The following is a 25,402-nucleotide window of genomic DNA, read 5'->3' as shown; positions in this document are numbered from 1 at the left end:
TCACCAATCCGACAGTGTCAGTCCAACATATAAAATCAAATAAAATCAAGGCTTATCTGTGAGCAGCGGCAGCCAAAAGCACCGCCGTTCACTCAACCGTAATGTCCACAAAAAATAAATGAATAAATAAAAGATTTCCACATTTCAAGGCTGTGTGGTGAAAACATGGCCATGTGCGACCGGGCCGGGCCGGGCCGGGCTGAAAACACCAGTGGTGACAGGTGAGTGTGAGGTGCTGCTCACGTTTACAGTGAAGGATCTTTCCCAGAGCTCTGAACAGGAACAGAGAAGCATCTTTCCCTCCGATGGCCTGGTCCTCCTCACCTCTCGACGGCCCTGCCTTCATGCTGATGCGTTGTACCCTTTCCCGCGGCGCTACACACCTCCTTTTGGCCATAAACAGCTCCTTCTCTAAAGACACACAAACACACTGGTGGTTGGCCCTGAATCTCCTATGTAAACAGGTAGAGCTCTTTACCTGGGAGACAGAAGAACTGGAGACTGTTGACGGCGCTCCGTATGTCCCCTGAACTTCCTGAACACAGGACTTCCAGCTGTGCGTGGTCTGGGACACACACCCTCTCACAGCTCTGCTCAGACACAGACGTGGTTACGGGTATGTCAGGTAGGCGTCGGAGCGGAGGCTCAGGTGTGCGCTCACCTTTCTCGTCTCCTGCAGTAAGATGTGATTCAGAACCTTCTTCATGGCTGTCGGAGCAACAGGGTTAAAACTGAGGAGGAGAACAAACAGCCCAGTTACTGGGACCTTCCACCAGAGCAGCAGCAGGTCCAAACCCCCTGGTTCTGATAGACACGTGTGACCCGCATCAACAGAACCGGACCCTCAGCTGCCACACTGGGCTACTTAAGACAATCCCACCCTTATAGAGCACCAAATTATTACGTCTTAATAATATTCAAAATCATCTAAGACACTCCCTAAATAAGCAGCACGAGGAGAAGCTAGTGAGGAAGAGGAGGATGAAGACCACAGCCAGCCTGAACAGGTGGACACCACTCAGTCCACTGCTCGTCTGGGCCCACAGCAGCAGGTGATCTGTCACCTTTGGTCTGTAGCCTGGTGCTGCACAACCAGTAGGCTTTGGTCACTGGACCTCAGGGACCTGCTGGGGGTGTAGGGACTGAGAAGATCACCAATGTAAGATGGTGCTTGTCCATGTAAGGCCCTATAGACCAGAACCAGGAAGCCTGATTTCACATGACAAACAGCAGAACCCAGAATGAAAACCTGATGCAGCTGATGCCGAGCTCCTCCTGGAGCTCTCTGGGAAAAAGAGCCTGTGACCTGCTGCCTCCACTCTGAGACTCCGACACAACGAACACCAGTGAAGAATGACTACTGTTCACAAAGCGCCTGGAAAACACAGCAAACAACAAGAAGCTCAAACAGGAAATGGGAGAGGACAACAGCCAGCACCCACCACCTCACCTCAGAACCGCGTGCAGGCTGGCAGGATGCCTGTAGAACTGGTTTGGGAAGTCCTGAGAACAAGCAGGTAAGAAGGTGAAGCTTCCTTCACACCTGTGGACTGGACAAGCAAACAACTCCAACTGCTCATTAACACCTGGAGGGCTGAAGGTCCAGGCAGGCTCCGCCCATCACAGCACAACTCTCCTGAAGGGTCTGGGTTGGGGGGGCACTGGTCTAAACCTCATGGGTGAACATATTTGGATTAGTGATGCCTAGGGTTGTTCAGCTGTGGCCGACACCTTCCACTGGACTCAGCGAGGGCCTCGACCCACTCTCCTAAAGGCCCTCACAACTTTTCTTTATTGTGATTATAATTCACCCCAACTCGCTGTAACACGAACCAGCGTCCCCATAATTCAAAACCACGAAGACAAACACAAAGTTTAGAGCAAAGCATTGACCCAGAGCAGGGTTTCCCCCGGCGCTTTGCTTGCCCACCCACCAGGCTAAGCGTCATGCCCCGCCCCGCCCCTACCGTGTCCGCTGGCACGAATGGTGCAGCTAGTTTAGAGCCCTCCATCAGCTAACTCTGGTGAGAAACAGCAGCGGAACGTGTGCAACCACCCCGCCCTCGCTCTCACAGAGGAGCGCTGCGGGACGAAGCAACCCCCCCCCCCATTCAACTAGTTATATTGATATAAAGTCATCTTGTTTCTTGATTGAAAATACACTGATATGGTAAAAATATCGATGGTACTCGTGGTCCTTTTAGTACTTACTAAACAATCATCAGTGTTCCTCCTCCAAACCAGCAGCTTTATAAATAGTCAATCATGTTTTCATACCTCCACCAGGATGAGTTTCCTGTTAGTGGTCCCTTTGTCGCTGATCATCTTCAGACATTTGTACTTGTTGGCTCTAAGTAAAAACTCCTCGAACTGGGTTAACTGGGAGCTGTAGGAGAAGCCATTTGTGCTCCAGTCAGCTGGAGACCAAACACAATAGGACCTAGTTATTAATGACACACACACACACACACACACACACACACTTCCCTTTTTCTCCTCACCGTGCTGACTACTGCCGTACGATTCTAGGTTTGATGTGTTGGTCCACTCCTGGACCTGGACACCCATCTCCTGGGACAGGACCTGGACGGTGGCGGTCTTCCCACAGCCTGAAGGTCCAGTCAGTATCAGAACACCTGCCTGGAGACAACAGGGAAAGAGAATGGGAATCTTCTGAGCTTCAAAACGCCAACAGTAAATTCAAGCCTGAACAAAGTCACATCTGTGGTTCCAGCATGATGCTAAAGCAACAGCAGAGCCTTCTCACACAACTACTGGACAAGTCCCCTTTAGTTACCTTTGAAGTGTTTGTGTGTGTCTTTATCCACTTCTCAACTTCTTCAACCTTCTTCCTGTGGACAGCTAGGTCAGCCTTCAAACACAAGCATTGGTGTGAGTGAACTTCCCTCCTCACAACCCAGTTATTAACCCTAGCCCTGGTAATAAGGTCTGAGCTGAACTACGAGTGGTGATGAAGCTGACCTGAGAACGAGGTGAGTATGTGTCCACCCATGCCTCACCCCCGTCTCCCCCAGTCGTCTCAGTCAGCAGCTGTGGGCTGCTCCTAATCTTCTCTTCAGGTTTGGGGAGCGACGAAGAGCTAGCTTTTCTCTTTCCAGAGCCAGAGAAACTTCTCGGTGCCAAATCAGAGAAGGCCGGGTCCACCCAGCTGCTGACCTGTTACAGTTAAATATTTCATGTTACGTGAATCAGACACACAGGTTTACAACAGCGACCAGACAAACTGCTCCTAGGTTAGTGTGACGATGAACCTGTCTGAGCCAGAGGACCCCAAAGCGCTTTGCACTTCAGTGAATCATTTATCCACTCCCACACCGGGTTCCTTTCCCAAGTCTTGTTTTTGAAAAACAAAGACAATAAAGGTGATTCTGATGAGCTACATCATAGCCACAGCTGCTCTACGAGGCTGACGTACACAGAAGCCCCCCGGTCCCACCGTCCACCACCAGCAGGTGAGGAGGGTGAGGTGTCTTGCTCAAGGACATGACTGACATAGATAAAGCCTGGGTTTTAACTGGCAACCATCTGGCTACAGGAAGCATTCTTTAATAACTACATCTTGTATTTGTCTCATTAAATGATTCTTACTTAACAGGTAAGGAAAATTACAATGAATCAATGAATGTTTCATCTAAAGTGAATTTAATGTCTTGACTGCTTTACATTAAGGAAGGAATCAGCACAAAAGTTTATTATCATGTTTTCTGTAAAGATTGTAAAATTACACCAAATGAGTCTACTTGTTCAATTTAATATTATTCATCAATACATTCACGAGTTAATATTGGTGTATTATTATGATTTGATGCACAAATTAACACAGTAGTACGTTCCAGTTCATTTTTTTCATTTGAGACGCTTAGCTAAGACCAAGCCCCTGTTGTCTAGGGAGCTTCTACAATCGGTTATTCATGCATTCGTCCTGTCCAGACTTGACTACTACAATGCTCTATGCCGGTTTGAGTCCGGGTGTGATTGCTCGCCTACAGCTAGTTCAGAACTCCGCTGCTAAGTTTCTGACAGACACAAGACATCGTGTCCATGGCTGTGTCTCAATTCAGATCTGCATCCTTCGAAGGACCCAGTCTACTCGGCCGACGTGGGCTGGGTCCTCCGTCGGCCGAGTTGACCGGATGTTAAAGGCTGTGAATTTGGACAGGCATAGCCTTCATGAATTCCCGCCACTCCCTCGGCGAACGTTCCGTCACCTAGCAACCGTGGAACCGCTGAGCAGAAGGGAGAAGGAACTTTAAACGATGGAGCTCGAAGTTTTATTTAGCTTTTTAATTATTTCCTTGACTGTTGGAGAGCTAATTCAGAGAAAATACTTTCGGCAAGCTGAGCCTGAGCAAAGATGTGATAATAGTTTTTAATACTTTCTAGGGGTCTTAATTTGACCAAAACCGATTTGTCACCTTTTAAGTCTTTTCAAGACCCAGCGGAAACCCTGTAATATTAAACAATTCTCATTTGTAAACAAAAATAAAATTCAAGAGTTTAATGCAGAACTGATTTTATTTAGATATTTCTTTTACATGTACATGTTGGTCATACGACAACGTCTTGTCCACGGCCAAAAACTGTTGCAGTAGGACGGCTTAAATTGGTAAAAAGCATACAGGTGTGTTATTGTTTGCATAAAATATATGATTTGAGAATTCTGCACTGCTAATTTTTATATTTGTTTTCCGTTGTTTGATTTTGTACCTGCAAAGTAGCTAAACCGTATTGTTAAGATTAAGTGCCAGTAGCTATGGCATAAACGGCACATACATATCACAGATAAAAAAGGCTTACATTTTAGGGTATTTTAATTTTCCCAAAGCAGATAATTTGTTTATTTTGTGCCTGTATAATTCAATTCAATTCAAGTTTATTTATATAGCACCAAATCACGACAAGAGTCGTCTCAAGGCACTTCACATAATAAACATTCCAATTCACAGTTCATTAAGCCAATCAGAAATAATGTTTCCTATATAAGGAACCCAGCAAATTGCATCAAGTCACTGACTAGTGTCAGTGACTATACAGCAATCCTCATACTAATCCGTTGTTGAGGGTCTGACCTCATGAGGAAATTACTATGCAGTGATTTTCTCCAAAATGACTGTGCTTAAATTGCTCTGAAAAGCAAATAATCACATCAGCGCCAAGAAACTTCATTTCCCATGATGCTTTGCACACGGAAGCATTGGGATGATGTCACCGCCTAATACCAGAAACACGTTCTGCGGGAGGCGGGAGCTCATGGACGCTTTCCCGCGAACTCAAGCTATAAATCATCAACAAAGACAAAGAAACTTCGTTCTTTTGCCCAGGATACCTGGCGGTAAGGACACGCTTGTCGAACGCTCCGACTCCCTTGAGCACGCAGAAGCTCTAAGTGCCCAAGTTGAGTCACGGGACCGCTGGAAGGCTAAGCTGCAAGCCCATCAGGTCTGTCTAACCGCTCGCTGCCTAGCTGCTGAAGGGAAGACCACAGAACCGGGTTGGGGAAATCCGCAACTCCGTCAAACTCACGGAGAACGCCAAAACAGCGGAGAAAGCCATCAAACCGACGGACGACGCCAAACTGCGGAGAAACACGGAGAACCGTCAAATCAAAACAGTGAGGGACGCTTCACTGTTCTGGTGATCAGAAACTCATCTCCTTCTCTCTCTTTCCTTCTTCCGTTTCCTCTATAGTCCAGAATAAGCAATAAAACCGCGTCTATTGCTTAAAAGTAGCTTCGTGTTTTCCTCTTTCGCTCCTAATACGTCCGTCGGGTCATTTTGAAAGAATAAACTGCTCATTTATCATTGTTTGAATATCTTTAAATGTTTCCTACTGTGGCCAAGTGGTGAAACTAAAAGATATTAACTTGTGATTAATCTTTTGTGTTGTTTCATGATCCTTTGAAATGTTTTGAGTGATTTAAGGTTAAGTTACTACTGATTCTAAGTGCTTTGGAAGTTAAAGTGCAAGTTGCCACCCACACTTTAGCCAGACAAAGGGGTCAGCCATCTTGTATTCAAGACTCCATTTTGAATCCATACACACGCACACACACACACTACTCCTTTGTGAGAACAAAGGACCCCATTCATACATCCTCCATCACACGCAAACACATCCATCTTCAATTATATCACATGGTTATTATTCATTTATGCCACTGTTTATTCATTTGACAAATTGTTCAATTAAATGTTATAAAATTCAGATTTTCGTCTCCAGTAGCTTTGCTGTGTCGAAGAGAAGTCTCTGCTCCAAGGATTCTACGAACTTCAAGAAAGACTGATAAGAGTTTTGGATTCAATTTTTCCTCGGTAGAACGGGGTGGTGCCCCGGAGATGTCTAAGAATATCTTAATTAATTAATAAATCAGTAAATATTCTCATATTTACAGAATTTATTGAAGAATCCAAAAGTAAGTTGAAGCTTACGAATTGTTCGCTCCTAATAACCCCAACACCGTATAGCATTAAAGACACATAGAATGTCAATAAAAGGTTTAACTAATATCTAGTTTCTTTATTTTTATATTTTAAGCTGCTTTAAACTGATGATATAAAAATAAATCGTGATTAAAATCGAAATTGAGCGATATGGAAAAATATATCATGATCATTCTTTTTGCCATATCGCCCAGGCCCACAGCCAAGTTACAGTCCTGGACTTGCCACTAACATCAGCGGAGCTCCAGGAAGCCCTTAGGAAAGCTCCAGGTCCACACGGGTTCCCAGCAGAGTTCTACAAAGAATTTCGGATCATTCTGGCTTCAACATTCTTCAGAATGATGAGGGAAATCGAAGAGAGCGGCAGATTACAGCCAAACATGAATTCAGCCAATGCTAGTCTTTTGTTAAAACCAGGCAAAGACCCTGCATTTCCTACCAGCTATCGCCCAATTTCTCTTATTAATTAATTAATTAATTAATTTCTCAAATTTATTTATAAAGCCCTGGCAAAGAGATTAGAGAATGTAACCCCCTTCATAATACACCCTGACCAAACGGGTTTCATTAAGGGTAGACAGTCATCCACAAACTCACGTAGATTACTTAAAGAGCAGGTCAAGTGTGCCTCAGAGTCCTTCTCCACCCATGTATCAATATTAAAAACTGCAACATTAGTAGGTGTTGCCTGGCGGACCGAGAGGGCGGAGCCGCAGCAGTGACGAAGACAGATGGGTAACGAGACGAAGCTAGCTCCCTTCACTCTGAGCAGTTATTAGAAGTGGAGGACGTTTCTCCCCCTCCTTACCCAGACACTCGAGAAGAAAGGGACCAAGTCTATTTGGAGGAGACAAGCGGACCTGAGCCTTATTGTTTTGAGCTTGTGAGATGCCTGAAACTAGCGGAACCGACCAAACAGAACCAGCTCTGAATGGTAAGTAGCCGTTAGCCATAGCATTAGATTAGCTGCAGGGTTTGGCTCCACGGCCCTAGAGAGCTAGTATTCAGCATGTTCTAGCTCCGCAGGATGTCTTCCGCCATGGCTCTCGAGCGTTCGGATGTCGCACCTTTTTGTAATGTTATTTGGCAGTGTGATTTGTTCTGCTATCCAGGCTTGAGGGACGCTTCAAGCCCTGACGCGGAGTCGGGTATTGAGCCTAATATCCGGTGGAATACAGCGTGAAATATATGTGAAATAAAAAGCTGCAACAGTTGTCTCGCTGTATAGGTTGTAACCGAGACTGACTCGTCAGCCCATTGTAGCTAGAAACCTTAGGTGCTGGCCTGGGCGAGCAAACAGAGGAGAAGACCAGCGAGAAAGGCACTACGCTCAGTGAAGCAGAGTTCAGTCCCACCCCTAGGATGATAAAGTACACCAGTACGGTCGTAAAAATATTGAATAGCAGAACAAAGATAGACTGTGCCACCCTACAAGGTGTGCACGAAATAAGCACAGCATATGTGGCACTCGCTACAACCGGTGTGCAGGTGTGCTGGCAACGGCCTGACTCCTCGTTAAAAAGCAGTCGGATCATGACTCTAAATTTTTCTATTTGGTTTGGCGCATACTCCTTTGCCGCCATGAAAGGAGGGTTTGACGGATTCGGTGGATGCTGTCTGCGTTGAAGTGCTTTGGAGATGTTTTGATGCGGCACAGAAGAGCATTGACAAACCATTAGAGATGCGGATAGCGGAGATTGATGAGGTCAGCCTGATATTTTATGGTGTAAAGGACGTGATGTGCAGATAAATTAAGGATAAATTAGGTTGATAAGTCACACTGCCGGTTTGATTAATAAGCATTTCTGTAAGGTGCTGTAAAGGTACAAAATTAAAAATATGATCACCGCTATATTTTACTCCAAGGCTAAAATGAAAGCAGATGATTCTGTAGGAGTAAAGATGAACAGATAAAACACAAGCTGTGAAGTTAAAAGAGAATGGTGTGTTTGCTGTGTGTGTGTGTGTGTGTGGGAGCTCTGTCTGTGTGTTTTGTGTGTGTGTGTCAGAAAATGCCTTTGAAGAGTATGCTGAAAGTCTGTGTCTGTCTGTGTGGGCTCAATCTGTGTGTGTGACGGGAGAAAATTGGTATTCGGTACTGAAATGGTTTCCTAAATAACATTTTTGATAATTGCTTTCAATATCAACCTGATTCTAATTGTAGTAACAATTGTCCTCAAAATAATGGGTGTTTTCCCAGCTTATTTCACAAAACCAGTAAACACGACCTAGCCGTGCTCATACCAATCCTCAGCATGATCACTCCCGATTCAGCCAGGAGCCGAGAGATACGGTTACTGTGCCCTGCGCTGAAAAGGTCTTATTAATTGAGGCTTTTTGATGGGAAGTGTAGGTTAAATAGGTTGGCACGTTTGTGGTTTGTTTGTTTTGCTATTGAGTACAGCTGTTGAATATTTTTTCTCTTCATCTGAGTCTCTCCAAGTGGGTTTCTGAAAATCCAACCATTTTCTTTCTGTCTTGGTCACTTTTCACTGAGGTGCATGTGTAGAAAATTATTTTGTAAACTGTTAAATGTTGCTCATCAATACAATGATTTTGATGTACCCATTTGACTGATGGCCCCTTATCTAGACTTTGAATGATTTTTTGTTTTACATTTTATATGGAATTATTCTTGGGAAGAAATTATCAGGATTGAGATTACCATCTGTAAAAGCCAAACATATGCAGCTCCACATGCTGTGATTTCCCTTCATCAAGCTGTTTCATCATTATTTTTCTTGTTTTGAGACTTTTATCTTTGTCGTGAATTGCTTGATTTGTACCGGATTGGCCCCTATGATTACAGAGATGGCCGACTCTCCTGGTTATATCCTTTCCCTTTTCTTTAAGCCATGCTTAATGAGGCTTTCATAGAAATGGTGGTGAAAGTAGATAAAATTGTTTAAATTCTGGTATTAAAATAAGTTGGATTGTAAACCGGGTCACCTTTGGTGACCCAAACAAAACGATGAATATATATTTGGCTCAAAAGGTATAAAATATTATTATATTTTAACTCATTAACTACCAAACAGACAAAAGTCGTCATTTTAAATCCAACCGCTCACTGCCATTGACAAAGTCATTATTTTTGCATCAGTATTCTTCCTGATGTAAGAGGGGAGTCTCCTCTTTGCTTTGGTAGTTTTCACGTTGACATCCTCCTAGAGCACAACGTTCTGTGACTCTTTAAAAAAACGCTGAAAAACGCTGGCAGCGAAGGGCTTTACTGATCAGGAAACAGCTGGCAGTGAATGAGTTAAACATAAAAATTTTCTTACACTAATTCTTGCTTTAGCTTCAGTCCTCACTAAACATAGTAAAATATTTGTGTGTTTTTAAGATCTAACCCCTTTAGCACTATGTTTTGTAAAAAAAAAATCATAATAAATTTTTTTTTTTTTACTGTTATGTGCAGAAGACTAATTTTGGTGGTGAATTATGAGGGCTTTGGAATAGCGGTCGACCGATTCATCGGGCCGATATTTAGCATTGTTTTCACCATCGGCCGATAAGCCTCTTTAGTAGAGCAGATTTAAAGTCTGGCACCTCCGCGGGCAGCCCGCTGATGCTGGAAGCCGGTGAAGGACCCCCATCCAAAGCACTGGGAGTATTTAACTCTGAGTAAAAAGTAAGACTTCTCTTTGGTGTTTCAAACCCTACAGCTGTGTGTTTAGTGTGAATTAAAAGTAAAACATGAAATAAAAGTTAGCTGAGTGAAAGCAAAAACGAGCTGTAAGAACATCCGCTAACCGGTGTTGGTACAAGATCTGCTCGGGTGCAAGATCGGCTCGGGGTCCTTCGACTGCCGATGACGTCAAAGTACGGCAAACCGACTCGGACAAAATACACTACACATCTATACAGGTGCTGGCCAGTAAATTAGAATATCATCAAAAGGTTGAAAATATTTCAGTAATTCCATTCAAAACGTGAAACTTGTACATTATATTCATGCAATGCACACAGACCAATGTATTTCCAATGTTCATTACATTTAAATTTGATATTCATAAGTGACAACTAATGAAAACTCCAAATTTGGTATCTCAAAAAATTAGAATATTCTGAAAAGGCTGAATATAGAAGACACCTGCTGCCACTCTAATCAGCTGTTTCACTCAAAACACCTGCAAAGGCCTTTAAAAGGTCCCTCAGTCTTGTTTTGAAGGCACCACAATCATGGGGAAGACTTCTGACTTAACAGCTGTCCAAAAGACAATCATTGACACCTTGCACAAGGAGGGCAAGACACAAAAGGTGATTGCTAAAGAAGCTGGCTGTTCGCAGAGCTCTGTGTCCAAGCACATTAACAGACAGGCGAAGGGACGGAAAAAATGTGGTAGAAAAAAGTGTACAAGCTCTAGGGATAACCGCACCCTGCAGAGAATTGTGACGACAAACCCATTCAAAAATGTGGGGGAGATCCACAAAGAGTGGACTGCAGCTGGAGTCAGCGCTTCAAGAACCACCACGAGGAGACTCATGAAAGACATGGGATTCAGGTGTCGCATTCCGTGTGTCAAGCCACTCTTGAACAAGAAACAGCGCAAGAAGCGTCTCGCCTGGGCCAAGGACAAAAAGGACTGGACTGATGCTGAGTGGTCCAAAGTTATGTTTTCTGATGAAAGCAAGTTCTGCATTTCCTTTGGAAATCAAGGACCCAGAGTCTGGAGGAAGAGCGGAGAAGCACAGAATCCACGTTGCATGAGGTCCAGTGTAAAGTTTCCACCGTCAGTGATGGTGTGGGGTGCCATGTCATCTGCCGGTGTTGGCCCACTCTGTTTCCTGAGGTCCAGGGTCAATGCAGCCGTCTACCAGGAAGTTTTAGAGCACTTCATGCTTCCTGCTGCTGACCAACTTTATGGGGATGCAGACTTCACCTTTCAACAGGACTTGGCACCTGCACACAGTGCCAAAACCACCAGCACCTGGTTCAAGGACCATGGTATCCCTGTCCTTGATTGGCCAGCAAACTCGCCTGACCTTAACCCCATAGAAAATCTATGGGGTATTGTGAAGCGGAGGATGCAATACGCTAGACCCAACAATGCAGAGGAGCTGAAGACGACTATCAGAGCAACCTGGGCTCTCATAACACCTGAGCAGTGCCACAGACTGATCGAGTCCATGCCACGCCGCATTACTGCAGTTATTGAGGCAAAAGGAGCCCCGACTAAGTATTGAGTGCTATACATGCACATTCTTTTCATGTTCATTCTTTTCAGTTGGCCAACATTAGAGAAACAAACATTTTTTCATTGGCCTTTAGAATATTCTAATTTTCTGAGATACCAGATTTGATGTTTTCATTGGTTGTCACCTATAAATATCAAAATTAAACGTAATAAACATCGGAAATACATTGGTCTGTGTGCATTGCATGAATATAATGTACAAGTTTCACGTTTTGAATGGAATTACTGAAATATTTTCAACCTTTTGATGATATTCTAATTTACTGGCCAGCACCTGTACTGTTGGAAAGAATTTAGCAGTTTCGTTATTAAAATAATGTTTCTTAAGACGCAAGTTTGTGTTTATAATGGTATTTGTAAAATAAAACACTATTTTATTCATAATGTTGAACTCCTCTTTGAGCACATCCCTTGAAGAATCATAGGTATTAGCAACACCTGTGAAATTGTATTTGCAGGAAAGAAGTGTGTCCCGTTTATTTACGTATTTTGTGTTTAGAGTTTTTGACATCTTGTCCATGAGTAGTTCAGTTACGCTCATAGCTGCTAGCCAAAACTCTGGAGTTAAAAGTTTTCTGGCTTTACTAAAATACCTGTCTGTACTTATTTGATTGATGGTATTTTTACTTTCTATTACACTCCTCCTTGAACCGTCCCCTTATCGTGGTGGAGGAGTTTGAGTGCCCTAATGATCCTAGGAGCTATGTTGTCTGGGGCACTTAGTGCCCCTGGTAGGGTCTCCCATGACAAATTGGTCTTAGGTGAAGGGTGAGACAAAGAACGGTTCGAAGGATCTTTCATGGCGGTTAAAACGAAGAGTCGGAGTACCCGGCCCGGAGGGTTACCGGGGTCCCACCCTGGAGCCAGGCCTGGGGTTGGGGCCCGTGAGCGAGCGCCTGGTGGCCGGGCTTTCGCCCATGGGGCCCGGCCGGGCCCAGCCCAAACCGGATACAGGGGCTCGTCCAACTGTGGACCCACCACCCGCAGGAGGAACAGGAAGGGTCCGGTGCAATGCGAATCGGGTGGCAGACCAAGGCGGGAGCCTTGGCGGTCCAATCCCCGGACAAGAAAACTAGTTTTTGGGACATGGAACGTCACCTCGCTGGCGGGGAAGGAGCCGGAGCTTGTGGCAGAGGTTGAGCGGTACCGGCTAGATATAGTCGGACTCACCTCGACACATTGCATTGGCTCTGGAACCCGAGACCTGGAGAGGGGTTGGACACTCTACTTTGCTGGAGTTGCTCCGGGTGAGAGGCGGAGGGCTGGGGTTGGCTTTTTGTTAGCCCCGAGACTCTCTGCCTGTGTGTTGGGGTTTACCCCGGGGGACAAGAGGGTAGCTTCCTTGCGCCTTCGGGTCGGGGAACGGGTCCTGACTGTTGTTTGTGCTTATGGGCCAAATATCAGTTCAGAGTACCCACCCTTTTTGGAGTTCCTGGGACGAGTGCTAGATAATGCTCCATCAGGGGACTCCATTGTCCTGCTGGGGGACTTCAATGCTCACGTGGGCAATGACAGCTTGACCTGGAGGGGTGTGATTGGGAGGAACGGCCCACCTAATCTGAACTCGAGCGGTGTTTTGTTATTGGACTTCTGTGCAAGCCGCAGTTTGGCCATAACGAACACCATGTTCGAACATAAGGATGCCCACCGGTACACTTGGTACCAGGGCAGCCTAGGTCACAGGTCGATGATAGATTTTGTAGTCGTATCATCTGACCTGCGGCCGTATGTTTTGGACACCCGAGTGAAGAGAGGGGCGGAGCTGTCAACTGATCACCACCTGGTGGTGAGTGAGATCAGATGGCAAGGGAACATGCCGCGTAGACCTGGCAGACCCAAACGCATAGTGAGGGTCTGCTGGGAACGCCTGGCAGAAGAACCTGTCAAGACGGTCTTCAACTCCCACCTCCAGCAGAGCTTTGACCACGTCCCGAGAGCAGTGGGGGACATTGAGTCCGAGTGGGCCTTGTTCCACTCTGCGATTGTCGAGGCGGCTGTTGCTAGCTGTGGTCGTAAGGTGGCCGGTGCCAGTCGTGGTGGCAACCCCCGTACCCGCTGGTGGACACCAGAGGTTCGGGGAGCCGTCAAGCTGAAGAAGGAGGCCTACAGGGCGTGGCTGGTCAGTGGGTCTCCGGAGGCAGCAGACAGGTACCGGATAGCCAATCGGGGTGCAGCAGTGGCAGTTGCCGAGGCAAAATCTCGGGCGTGGGAGGAGTTTGGTGAGGCCATGGAGAAAGACTATCGATCGGCTCCAAAGAGGTTCTGGCAAACTGTCCGGCGCCTCAGGAGAGGAAGGCAGCAACTCGCTCACACTGTTTACAGTGGGGATGGGGAGCTGCTGACGTCAACTGAGGCTATAGTCGGACGGTGGAAGGAATACTTTGAGGAGCTCCTCAATCCCACCAATGCGCATTCCGAGGAGGAACCAGAGCTGGGAGGCCTGGGGATGGACTGTCCGATCTCGGGAGCAGAAGTTGCTGAGGTAGTCAAACAACTACACAGCGGCGGAGCCCCGGGGGCGGATGAGGTTCGTCCTGGGTATCTCAAGGCTATGGATGTTGTAGGCCTGTCATGGTTGACACGTCTCTACAACATGGCGTGGTCATCGGGGGCAGTTCCTAGGGAGTGGCAGACCGGGGTGGTAGTCCCCATCTTTAAGAAGGGTGACCTGAGGGTGTGTTCCAACTATAGGGGGATCACACTCCTCAGCCTCCCTGGAAAGGTCTACTCCAAGGTACTGGAGAGGAGGGTCCGATCAATAGTTGAATCTCAGATAGAGGAGGAGCAATGTGGTTTTCGTCCTGGCCGTGGAACTGTGGACCAGCTCTATACCCTTGCAAGGGTGATGGAGGGGGCATGGGAGTTTGCCCAACCAATCCACATGTGCTTTGTGGATTTGGAGAAGGCTTATGACCGTGTCCCCAGGGGCACCCTGTGGGGGACGCTCCAGGAGTATGGGGTGGGTGGCTTTCTGTTAAGGGCCATTCAGTCCCTTTACCAGAGGAGCGTGAGTTTGGTCCGCATAGCCGGTAGTAAGTCGGACCTGTTCCCAGTGAGGGTTGGACTCCGCCAGGGCTGCCCTTTGTCACCGGTTCTGTTCATCACTTTTATGGACAGAATTTCTAGACGCAGCCGTGGTGTGGAGTGTGTTGAGTTTGGTGGCAGGAGAATCTCGTCTCTGCTTTTTGCAGATGATGTGGTCCTCCTAGCTTCATCCAGCTCTGACCTTCAGCTCTTGCTGGGTAGGTTCGCGGCCGAATGTGAAGCGGCTGGGATGAGGATCAGCACCTCCAAATCTGAGACCATGGTTCTCGACCGGAAAAGGGTGGCTTGCCACCTCCGGGTCGGGGGAGAGGTCCTACCTCAAGTGGAGGAGTTTAAGTATCTCGGGGTCTTGTTCACGAGTGAGGGTAGGAGGGATCGGGAGATCGACAGGCGGATTGGTTCGGCGTCTGCAGTGATGCGGACGCTGAGCCGATCTGTCGTGGGGAAGAGGGAGCTGAGCCAGAAAGCCAGGCTCTCGATTTACCGGTCGATCTACGTCCCAATCCTCACCTATGGTCATGAGCTTTGGGTAATGACCGAAAGAACGAGATCGCGGATACAAGCGGCCGAAATGAGTTTCCTCCGTAGGGTGGCCGGGCTCAGCCTTAGAGATAGGGTGAGGAGCTCGGACATTCGGGAGGGACTCGGAGTAGAACCGCTGCTCCTCCGGATCGAAAGGAGCCAGTTGAGGTGGTTTGGGCATCTGGTCGGGATGCCTCCTGGACGCCTCCCCGGGGAGGTGTTTCGGGCATGTCCTGCCGGCAGAAGGCCCCCGGGTCGACCCAGGACACGTTGGAGAGGTTACGTCTCCAATCTGGTCCGGGAACGCCTTGGGGTCCTGCCGGAGGAGCTGGTGGACAAGGCCGGGGAGAGGACGGCCTGGAGCTCCCTAGTTGGGATGCTGCCCCCGCGACCCGGACCCGGATAAGCGGAGGAAGACGACGACGACGATTAGACTCCAAATGTAATCATTTGGCACGTTTCTAATTCATAATTTGCAATAATGTAATCGGCGATATTAGCATTAGCATTCCTATGGGTTTTTCCATGTATATTAGCATTGCGCTAACCACTCGCTGCCAAATTGCAGCCTTTGAGATTAGAAAATCTCCTTTTGTCACATCGCAATTTAATTGCACATGCAGTTAATCGTTCAGCCCTAATATACATGCAGCTCTATGCTAAAAGTGTATTTTCAAAGAGGTAATGATGGATTTCTTTGTAAAAGTTGTCCATCTTTCCAATAGAAAGATTTGCCTGGACCAACGTAACATGATTACGTAATTCCTTGAGGTTCATGTTCAGCCAATCAACTACTTAGACGTCATCGGCAGTCAACGGACCCCGAGCCGATCTTGCACCCGAGCAGATCCTGTACCGACACCGGCAGCGTGCTGCTAATGCTAGGCTAGCTTGTTGTCAGCTTTAGAGACCGTCTGAAACTCTCAGCTGCTTTTAGCTTAACATGTTAGCTCCAGTTTTATAGATGACATTGTTTTCCTGTGTGGGAGTCAGGCCCCCACAATGCGGATTTAAAATTGAGTCAAACCCGGAAGTACCAAAAATTGCAGTTCCACCCTCATCCGCTGGGGGCTGGTGTCAGAAGCGAGCAAATCCTCATTGACTCCCATGTCAAGTATTTAGTCAGCCACCGATTGTGCAAGTTCTCCCACCTAAAATGATGACAGAGGTCAGTAATTTTCATCATAGGTACACTTCAACTGTGAGAGACAGAATGTGAAAAAAAATCCATGAATTCACATGGCAGGATTTTTAAAGAATTTATTTGTAAATCAGGGTGGAAAATAAGTATTTGGTCAATAACAAAAAATCAACTCAATACTTTGTAACATAACCTTTGTTGGCAATAACAGAGCAGATCTTCTCGAGAGCAGTGATGTTTTGGGGCTGTCGCCGAGCAACACGGACTTTCAACTCCCTCCATAGATTTTCTATGGGGTTGAGGTCTGGAGACTGGTTAGGCCACTCCAGGACTTTCAAATGCTTCTTACGGAGCCACTCCTTTGTTGCCCGGGCAGTGTGTTTGGGATCATTGTCGTGTTGGAAGACCCAGCCACGTTTCATCTTCAAAGCTCTCACTGATGGAAGGAGGTTTTGGCTCAGAATCTCAAGATACATGGCCCCATTCATTCTGTCCTTAACACGGATCAGTTGTCCTGTCCCCTTAGCAGAAAAACAGCCCCAAAGCATGATGTTTCCACCCCCATGCTTCACAGTAGGTATGGTGTTCTTGGGATGCAACTCAGTATTCATCTTCCTCCAAACACGACGAGTTGAGTTTATACCAAAAAGTTCTACTTTGGTTTAATCTGACCACATGACATTCTCCCAATCCTCTGCTTTATCATCCATGTGCTCTCTAGCAAACTTCAGACGGGCCTGGGTATGCACTGGCTTCAGCAGCGGAACACGTCTGGCACTGCAGGATTTGATTCCCTGCCGTAGTAGTGTGTTACTGATGGTGACCTTTGTTACTGTGGTCCCAGCTCTCTGCAGGTCATTCACCAGGTCCCCCGTGTGGTTCTGGGATTCTTGCTCACCGTTCTCATGATCATTTTGACCCCACGGGATGAGATCTTGTGTGGAGCCCCAGATCGAGGGAGATTATCAGTGGTCTTGTATGTCTTCCATTTTCTGATAATTGCTCCCACAGTTGATTTTGTCACACCAAGCTGCATGTCCTATTGTAGATTCACTCTTCCCAGTCTGGTGCAGGTCTACAATTCTTTTCCTGGTGTCCTTCAAAAGCTCTTTGGTCTTGGCCATAGTGGAGTTTGGAGTGACTGTTTGAGACTGTGGACAGGTGTCTTTTATACAGAAAATGAGTTCAAACAGGTGCCATTAATACAGGTAACGAGTGGAGGACAGAAAAGCTTCTTAAAGAAGACATTACAGGTCTGTGAGAGCCAGAGATTTTCCTTGTTTGAAGTGACCAAATACTTATTTTCCACCCTGATTTACAAATAAATTCTTTAAAAATCCTGCCATGTGAATTCATGGATTTTTTTTTCACATTCTGTCTCTCACAGTTGAAGTGTACCTATGATGAAAATTACTGACCTCTGTCATCATTTTAAGTGGGAGAACTTGCACAATCGGTGGCTGACTAAATACTTTTTTGCCCCACTGTAGCTCCGTGGAAAGGCCTCAGTAGAGCCTCGGTCTGGCCTGGAAACTGTTCCGGCATTTTGAGTCTCTGTGTTTGTGTATTCTGTTTTGGATATTTTTTGTGCAATTGTTGGACAAAATGACTTGCTGTGGCATTAATTGCACTAATAGAGCGTCCAAGGATTCTCCACTTCATTTTTTTCGGTAAGTAAAATTATATTTATGTATTTTAGGTCACTGCCGAGCTGAGCTTAGATTTTAACATGTACTGTTTAACCATGAAATTTAAATGTAATAGGGTAAAACCCAGTGCATTTAACATAATGCCGCACTTTAGAAAATGGGTTGAAATATAACATGTTGGTGGAGCTGGGTTCCAACTATCGGCTTGTGGAGCTCTCGGGAGACCAATGTTTTCCACCCGGAATGCCAACTGTTTCTCCCCGCAGCCCGGTCCATCTCTGTCTGATCGCGGCTCCTATGTGCTGCAGGGGCTGCCGGCTTGTGGAGCTCTGGGATGGAAACCTTTCCACCCGGTTCTCCCCAGCAGCAGCTCTGCGCATCTCAGATCGCAGTGGCGTTTGTCTGCTGTGCGGCTGCCGGCTTGTGGAGGTCTCGGAGACCTCTGTGTTCCACCCGGTTTTACCCAGCGGTCAGCCCGGCGTATCTCTGACTCAGAAGCTCCGGTGTTGTGCACAGTTAACTCCGGTTGTAGCTAGGTTGCTACCTCCGTTAGCTTAGCTCCCACCTCTGCTTTAGCTTTGGGTTAGCTTCAGGTTAGCTTGTAGCTAGTTTGACTGGGTGTCATCAGTTGATCCCAGCCTTACAGCCCCACCCTCAGCTCCACCTCTCTTCCCTTGTCTGGGCTTGACGGAACCTGTGACACGGTCAAAATGGTGGTGGTGGCCACCTCCCATTTTGACTCAAAAACGTGTTATTGGAGCCTATTAATGTCGATGGTGGGAGTCGGAGAAATTTACTCTGTGTGTTAGAGAGGAGTCCTGCAGCGTCTGCACCCCCTCCTGGTGGGAGGAGCTTAAGAACGTCACACGCTTCTCTAGTTCTTACGTGGATGACACGGTGAACAGAAACACAGAAAAAGATCTGTACATAAACGCAGCTCTTGTTTTTCTGTTTAGCGTGTAATCTGAGGTCAGAAACAGCACAGACGAGTAAAGACTAGTTTTAATTTGTACGTAAAATCTAACATCAGCAGTCAGTAGCACTAGTGAATAGTTAGGGTTATTAATAGATGAGTGTTTCTCTAATAGTTCTCATATAGACTGTAATGTGCTGGGTTCTCCTCTGCTCTTTCTGCTACAGACTCAACTGAAGATGGATGCTCTACACAAACACTAACAGCTGTTTCTCATGTTTAGTTTCTGTCTGACGGCTCAACTAGAGTCACATCCAGCATGGCAGCAAGTCATGGAGCCAAACCAAGGAAAGGAGGTGTGATATCAGCAGGAGGCTGGTGAGCTGGGAGCTGAAGAAGGTAAAAACACAACCTGAAGGTTCTCCATCTCCAGACTAACACACAAGCTGCTGCTGAGCCAAGCGCACTAAAGGGTTAGTTAATACTGAAGCTGTTTTACATGAAGATGTTATGAAATAGTCCGTTAAAAAGACTGGATGTACTTTAGATGTTGCTATTATGTATTTTTATATATTATAACATCAGTTATTTTTCTGTAGAATGTGTCTTTCTACTCTAAAGGTGCATTTACTTATACTTACATGTAAATGTGTACATCCCTATAAAACATCTGCTTAATAAATGCTCTGAAACATCAACTGATATTTCTGTTTCTGCCTGTTTTGTTTATTTATGTTTATAATTATTCATTTGACAGACGCTTTTATCCAAAGTGACTTACAATTTATAACCTATGGGGCAAGTTGTGATCTGTGGGGGAAACCGGAGTACCCGGTGGAAACCCACGCATGCATGGGGCGAACACACAACTCCACGCAGAAAGGCTGCAGCCGAGCAGAGTTTCGAACCTGCAACCTTCGTGCTGCGAGGCAACAGTGCTAACCACTGCACCACCATGCAGCCTTATTTAATACTTGGACAGTTTATTGTTGTTTTTATTAATCTTGTTATGTTTGATTTTAACACTGAGCAATGACTAAATTAAGATTAAACAGTTGGTTAAATTCAGATTAGGTTCAGAAATCTTGTGCATCCACAGCTGTTATTAGTGATAATTAAGCATTCTGATAAGGTGCCATATCGGTATCGGCAATAGAAAAACCAATATCAGTCAACCTCTAGTTTGGAGAGTTCAATTCAATTCAATTCAATTCTTTATTTCACTCAAAGTTTAAATATACAAACTTCAAATCAGAATATAAGCATTCAAGTGAAATAGGGGGAGGAAGAAGAAAAAGTCTTATATGACCTACCCCCTTTAACTAAGACAAGATAAATAACAAAAAGTACAAAATAGCCTTATACACAAAAAATAAACCGCTCTCTTACTTCCACAAATAATATCACTACTAAAACATTAATCCTCCATCCTCAACTTACCACATCATACGATTTTAGCATTTTATCTTTATACATTTTTTTGAATTGATCAGTAGTTGCACATTTTTTTAATTCATCATCCAGGTTATTCCATAATGTCACACCATATATTGAAATACACATTTGCTTTAATGTAGTACGAACAAATATCCTTTTAAACTCTGGTTTCTTTCTACTCTTATCATTTTTTGGGATTAAAACAAAGAACCTTTGTAGATTAGTTGGCAGCAAATTATTTCTAGCCTTAAACATAATTAGTAAAATTTTCAAGTTAACTAAGTCTTTGAATTTCATAATTTTAGATAGAACAAAATATTTGCTAGTATGTTCTCTTGGATTTGCTTTATGTAGAATTCGCAGAACTTTCTTCTGTAACAGAAACAAAGGATTAGTGTTTGTTTTATATGTATTGCCCCAAACCTCAATACAATAAGTTAAGTATGGTAAGATAAATGAGTAATATAATGTCTGAAGCGTTGTAATTTCTAGAAAACCTTTGACTTTGTTTAAAATTCCAATACTTTTGGATATTTTTTGTTTTATATATTTTATATGGGATTTCCAAGTAAGTTTATGGTCCAAGAGAACCCCTAAGAATCTGACTTCATTTACTCTATCAATTAAAAAACCATCAATAGACAATGTAACTAAATCATTAGTTTTTCTGTTACCAAAAACCATGAATTTTGTTTCATTCCAATTGAGAAATAATTTATTGTCATTAAACCACTTCTTAAGTTTAGACATTTCACAAACCATATTTTGAATAATAATTTCTAAATCATTTCCAGAACAAAATATATTCGTGTCATCAGCAAACAATATGAACTGTAATACTTTGGACACATCACAAATGTCATTGATATATAGAATGAAAAGCTTAGGGCCCAACACTGACCCCTGTGGGACACCGTGTGTAATCTCTAGTGAATCTGAAATTTCATCATCTAATTACTGTACAAATTGATTTCTATTGGTCAAATAACTACTTAACCAGTCATGGGCGATTCCACGTATCCCATAATCCCTCAGCTTGGAGAGTAAAATACTATGATCTATTGTGTCAAATGCCTTTTTTAAATCAATAAACAACCCCACTGTATATTGTTTTTTTTTCTATTGCTGATGAAAGTTCTTCATTTAATTCCAATAAAGCCAGGGATGTAGATTTATGTGATCGAAACCCATACTGACTCTCACTCAGGAGGTTTTCCTTCTCAATAAAGTTATCTAGTTTCTGAACAAACCATTTCTCAAGCACTTTAGAAAACTGAGAAAGCACTGAGATTGGTCTATAATTATCAAACTTATGTCTATCACCATTTTTAAAAATTGGAATTACTTTTGCAGTTTTCATTTTTTCTGGAAATGTACCACTCTGAACAGACAAATTACAGATATAAGTGAATGGTTTGACAACATAATCAATAGTTTTCTTTACAATCATCATGTCAATCCCGTCACAGTCTGTGGATGTTTTATTTTTACTTTTCCTAACTATCGTCAAAACTTCATTTTCACTTACATCCCCTAAAAACATAGACTGTAAAATTTTGCTCCCTCTTTGTATTTTTCCAGCTTCATTAGTTTGTGTTTCCAGAGATTTGGCCAAACTTGGTCCTATGTTTACAAAAAATGAATTAAGTTCATTTACCACCTCAGCTTTATCCCTCAAGATCTTATCTCCGTTAGTAAAGAAATCTGGATAACGGGCATGCTGAGACCTGGATCTTATGACACTATTCAGAATTCTCCATGTTCTTTTCATGTCACCTATGCTTTCCTTCAGCCTTAAATTATAATGATCTTTTTTTGCTTGTCTTATTAATGATGTCAATTTATTTTTGTATATTTTGTACTTCATTTCTGTGGCTTTGGTTCGGTATCTGACAAAATCTCTGTATAATTTGTTTTTCCTTTTACAAGATTTTAGTAGTCCCTTAGTTAACCACGGTTCTACATTCATATTCATCTTTTTTCTACAGACAACTACAGGGCAGTTCTTATTATATAAAGATTTATATGTTTTTAAGAACGTATCATATGCCACGTTCACATCCTTCACATAAACCCCACTCCAGTTCTCCTTCAACAAGTCATTACAAAATGCTGTTATAGCATCCTCTGTCCTTATTCTAACATGTTTTATCTGATCTAACTCCTTAGGTTTTTTGAATGCATTTTTATGTATTATAAAAATTGGTAGATGATCACTTATATCACTAATTAGGAGACCACTGTTAGCTGTCTTCTCAATTTCATTTGTATAAATATAAATACACAGTCACAGATGAGCAAAACTAGGGATGCACCGATGGATCGGTATTTGATCCCAATCGGCCGATAGCGGCCCTATCGGTTTTGATCAGAGTTTTCAAAATAGATCAAAGCAGACCGATCAGGTAGGGTTGTCACGGTAACCGGTGTAGCGGTAAACCCCGGTAAAAAAAAGGTTGACAATAATAATAACCGTCTTGTTTTTTTAAAAAACATATATTATCTTGGTGGATTACCGTGGCTGCGGTGTAGGCGCGGTGACCCTTACCAGCCACCGTATCATCTGCTGAAGTTGCCGGCGGCACATGCGCACTTTGTTGTTTACGACCAAAACTTTCTTGAAGCTAAAGCTGAAATAATGGTCAAAGGAGGAGACAGCAGCTCTCAGGACATTTATTATCCCTCAGACAAGACAAAGTGGGAAGTACGGGCATCTTTTGGATATTTGAAGAATGCCGAGGGACAGTTGATAGAAGACGGCTATCCTGTTAGCAGCACGTGCAGAAAAAGTGTCTGTGAAAGGCAGCAACGCTTCAAATCTCATGACACATCTGCGTGACCATCACCCACAACTCTGCAGTCAACGCAAGGCAAGCTAACGTTAGCGTTTTAGCTAAAATGCGTGATCCGAGGATTTGGGTTGAGGGAGAATGCAACGAGTCGCTATATAAAGCAGCTGCAGCGCCGCTACCTGCATATAAACCGTGTTGCGGACACCCCCATGTTGAAATGACGCTATGCATTACGGGGCTCCCAGGGGCAGATAAGAGTTGGTCTCTCTCTGAGAATAATTATGAATTTAACAATGATTACTGCCTGATGACATTTTCCCACATCTGCAAAGCTCACTGGAAGGACACAAACCGAAGACAATATTTTCCTGATAGTGTTTATTACTCAATTAAGGGTAAAAAAGTATCTGATTAGAAGGCTATTTGAGTACTGAGTATCATCTGATCTAATATTTTTAAATGATGACATCAAACAGACATAAAATAAGAAGTATTGGTATTTTAAAGACTAAAGGGGAAAAAAATGTAAACAAATAAACAACATAATTACAAAATAACACATTTTAGGCAAAATTTAGACACAAACTGAGGACAATATTTCCTGACATACAGGGTTTATTTAATTGTGTGAAAATGTAGCACGTTTAAAAAAATACCGCGATAATACCGAAAACCGTGGTAATTTTGGTCACAATAACCGTGAGGTTAAATTTTCACACTGTGACAACCCTAATACAGACCATTTTAGATTAGGTTACATTTCCTTTATTCCCAGATTATGTAGTTAGTAGCACTCATTATAATGTTGTAGAACATTTCTGGCCAATCCACGTGATCGGTACCGGTGATCGGCAGCAAAAAACCTGATCGGTGCATCCCTAAGCAAAACAATATCTTTTTGTTTTCTCTGTGTTTTTGTGTAGTGTCAGATATTAGTGTGTGTGTGCTTGTCTTTAAATGTTTAAGTGGACAAAGTTTGACTTTACCCTGTACTGTGTGGACATTTTGCTGGTCTACACAATGATAGCACCCTAAAACTTGGTTTTGGAGGCTAGTCTGAAGTTTAGATTAGGAAAAGAAACCTACTGGTTATGGTTAGGGTGTGGGTCAGGCATAGTGGAGTCACTAAAAGGAGTGGAAGTCAATGGAGGTTTGAAATTTGCAGCACATCCAGTTTATACCCAGCTACCACAAAGTTTTATGTAGATGAAAGAGTCTCACAGAGGCATGCAACCCCCCCCTACAGCATGAATACATCTTTCCCCTGGTAATATGTCCGTTGCACTGAGGCATATAGGAGCATGTATGTGTGCAGAAGTAGGCACTACATTAGACTTTGGGTGAGAACTGCTTTTTAAATGAAAACTGAAAACAACACAGTAACCACACTAAGAAAACACACGTGCACACCAGTCTATGCCATCTCTACGGAACACTCAACCCAAATGTGTTCGAAAGAATGACTGCATTGTGATGCAGCCAGGGGCCACACACAGCCATTACTGAAGTGTAGAGTAGTAGAGAACTCGTGCCATTTGGTGGAAAACAGTAAAAACAACATCCCTCCTGATGGCTGCAGGAACACAGGTGGAGTACCAACACTGCACACATACCTACGTCATCTACCATCACTACTGAACGCCTCTGGAGGTTCGGCTTAGGACCACTTACCCTTCTGGACGAAACCTCTCCGAACCGTCCGCGCTTGCTCATCTTGAGGCTGTTTCCCACGGAGCGCCTGACGGGCAGAGGAGACCGTTTGAGGGGCTCCCACTGGGCTAAGGCTCCGGCAGCGTGGTGCAGCAGCTAGCTAAACAAAACTCCTACATCACAAAAGCGCTTTCAGAGGTGGAAACGTTTACCTCGCTTTAGTCTGGCGACAACTTTCACGGTTTTAATCTGCACACACGCTTGAAGCACCTAACTTCTGTTCCTGTTGTCTTCTTCAAGGTTTTGCTGCTTGGATAAAACAACGTCATGGTGCGCCACCGCCCCCAGTGGTGTGGCTGAGGACTGCATACCAAAACACTGCGTGGATGTGGTCCTGGTGGGGAGTAATAAAAATACCTCCCCTTATGAAACTTTGATTTAAAATAAAAATAAAATAAATAAAGATAAAATGTAATCATTTTAATACGATTTTTTTCCTCAAAAGCTGCTTTATCGAATCGAAAACTGTTTCTGACACCGTGCACGTTTCCGCAATGATTGATGGTTGTTTGTTTGGCCCTCGGGCCACA

General features: G+C 44.3%; 1 protein-coding gene across 3 annotated transcripts in view; it reads right to left on the bottom strand.

Annotated features, from left to right (window-relative positions):
• The window catches only part of rad17 (RAD17 checkpoint clamp loader component), a 36,038-nt gene extending 10,906 nt beyond the window's left edge, over nt 1-25,132 (bottom strand). For 2 of the 3 annotated variants that reach the window (XM_054734306.2, XM_054734309.2), the window contains exons 1-10: nt 24,834-25,132; nt 2,983-3,177; nt 2,798-2,872; nt 2,502-2,640; nt 2,278-2,417; nt 1,451-1,503; nt 1,250-1,375; nt 662-731; nt 479-590; nt 244-411 (exon numbers count right to left, since the gene is read on the bottom strand). In XM_054734306.2, coding sequence (XP_054590281.1) covers nt 244-411; nt 479-590; nt 662-731; nt 1,250-1,375; nt 1,451-1,503; nt 2,278-2,417; nt 2,502-2,640; nt 2,798-2,872; nt 2,983-3,177; nt 24,834-24,875 — 1,120 coding nt within the window. In that variant the 5' untranslated portion in view covers nt 24,876-25,132. The remainder of the gene's footprint in view (nt 1-243; nt 412-478; nt 591-661; nt 732-1,249; nt 1,376-1,450; nt 1,504-2,277; nt 2,418-2,501; nt 2,641-2,797; nt 2,873-2,982; nt 3,178-24,833) is intronic. The other variant, XM_054734307.2, reaches the window with a different exon arrangement.
• Between the last annotated feature and the right edge of the window lie 270 nt (nt 25,133-25,402).

This window comes from Nothobranchius furzeri, chromosome 17, assembly GCF_043380555.1.
Source record: "Nothobranchius furzeri strain GRZ-AD chromosome 17, NfurGRZ-RIMD1, whole genome shotgun sequence".
NCBI lineage: Eukaryota > Metazoa > Chordata > Actinopteri > Cyprinodontiformes > Nothobranchiidae > Nothobranchius > Nothobranchius furzeri.
Note: the sequence above shows the minus strand (reverse complement) of the source record. Positions and strands in the feature narration are given on the sequence as shown.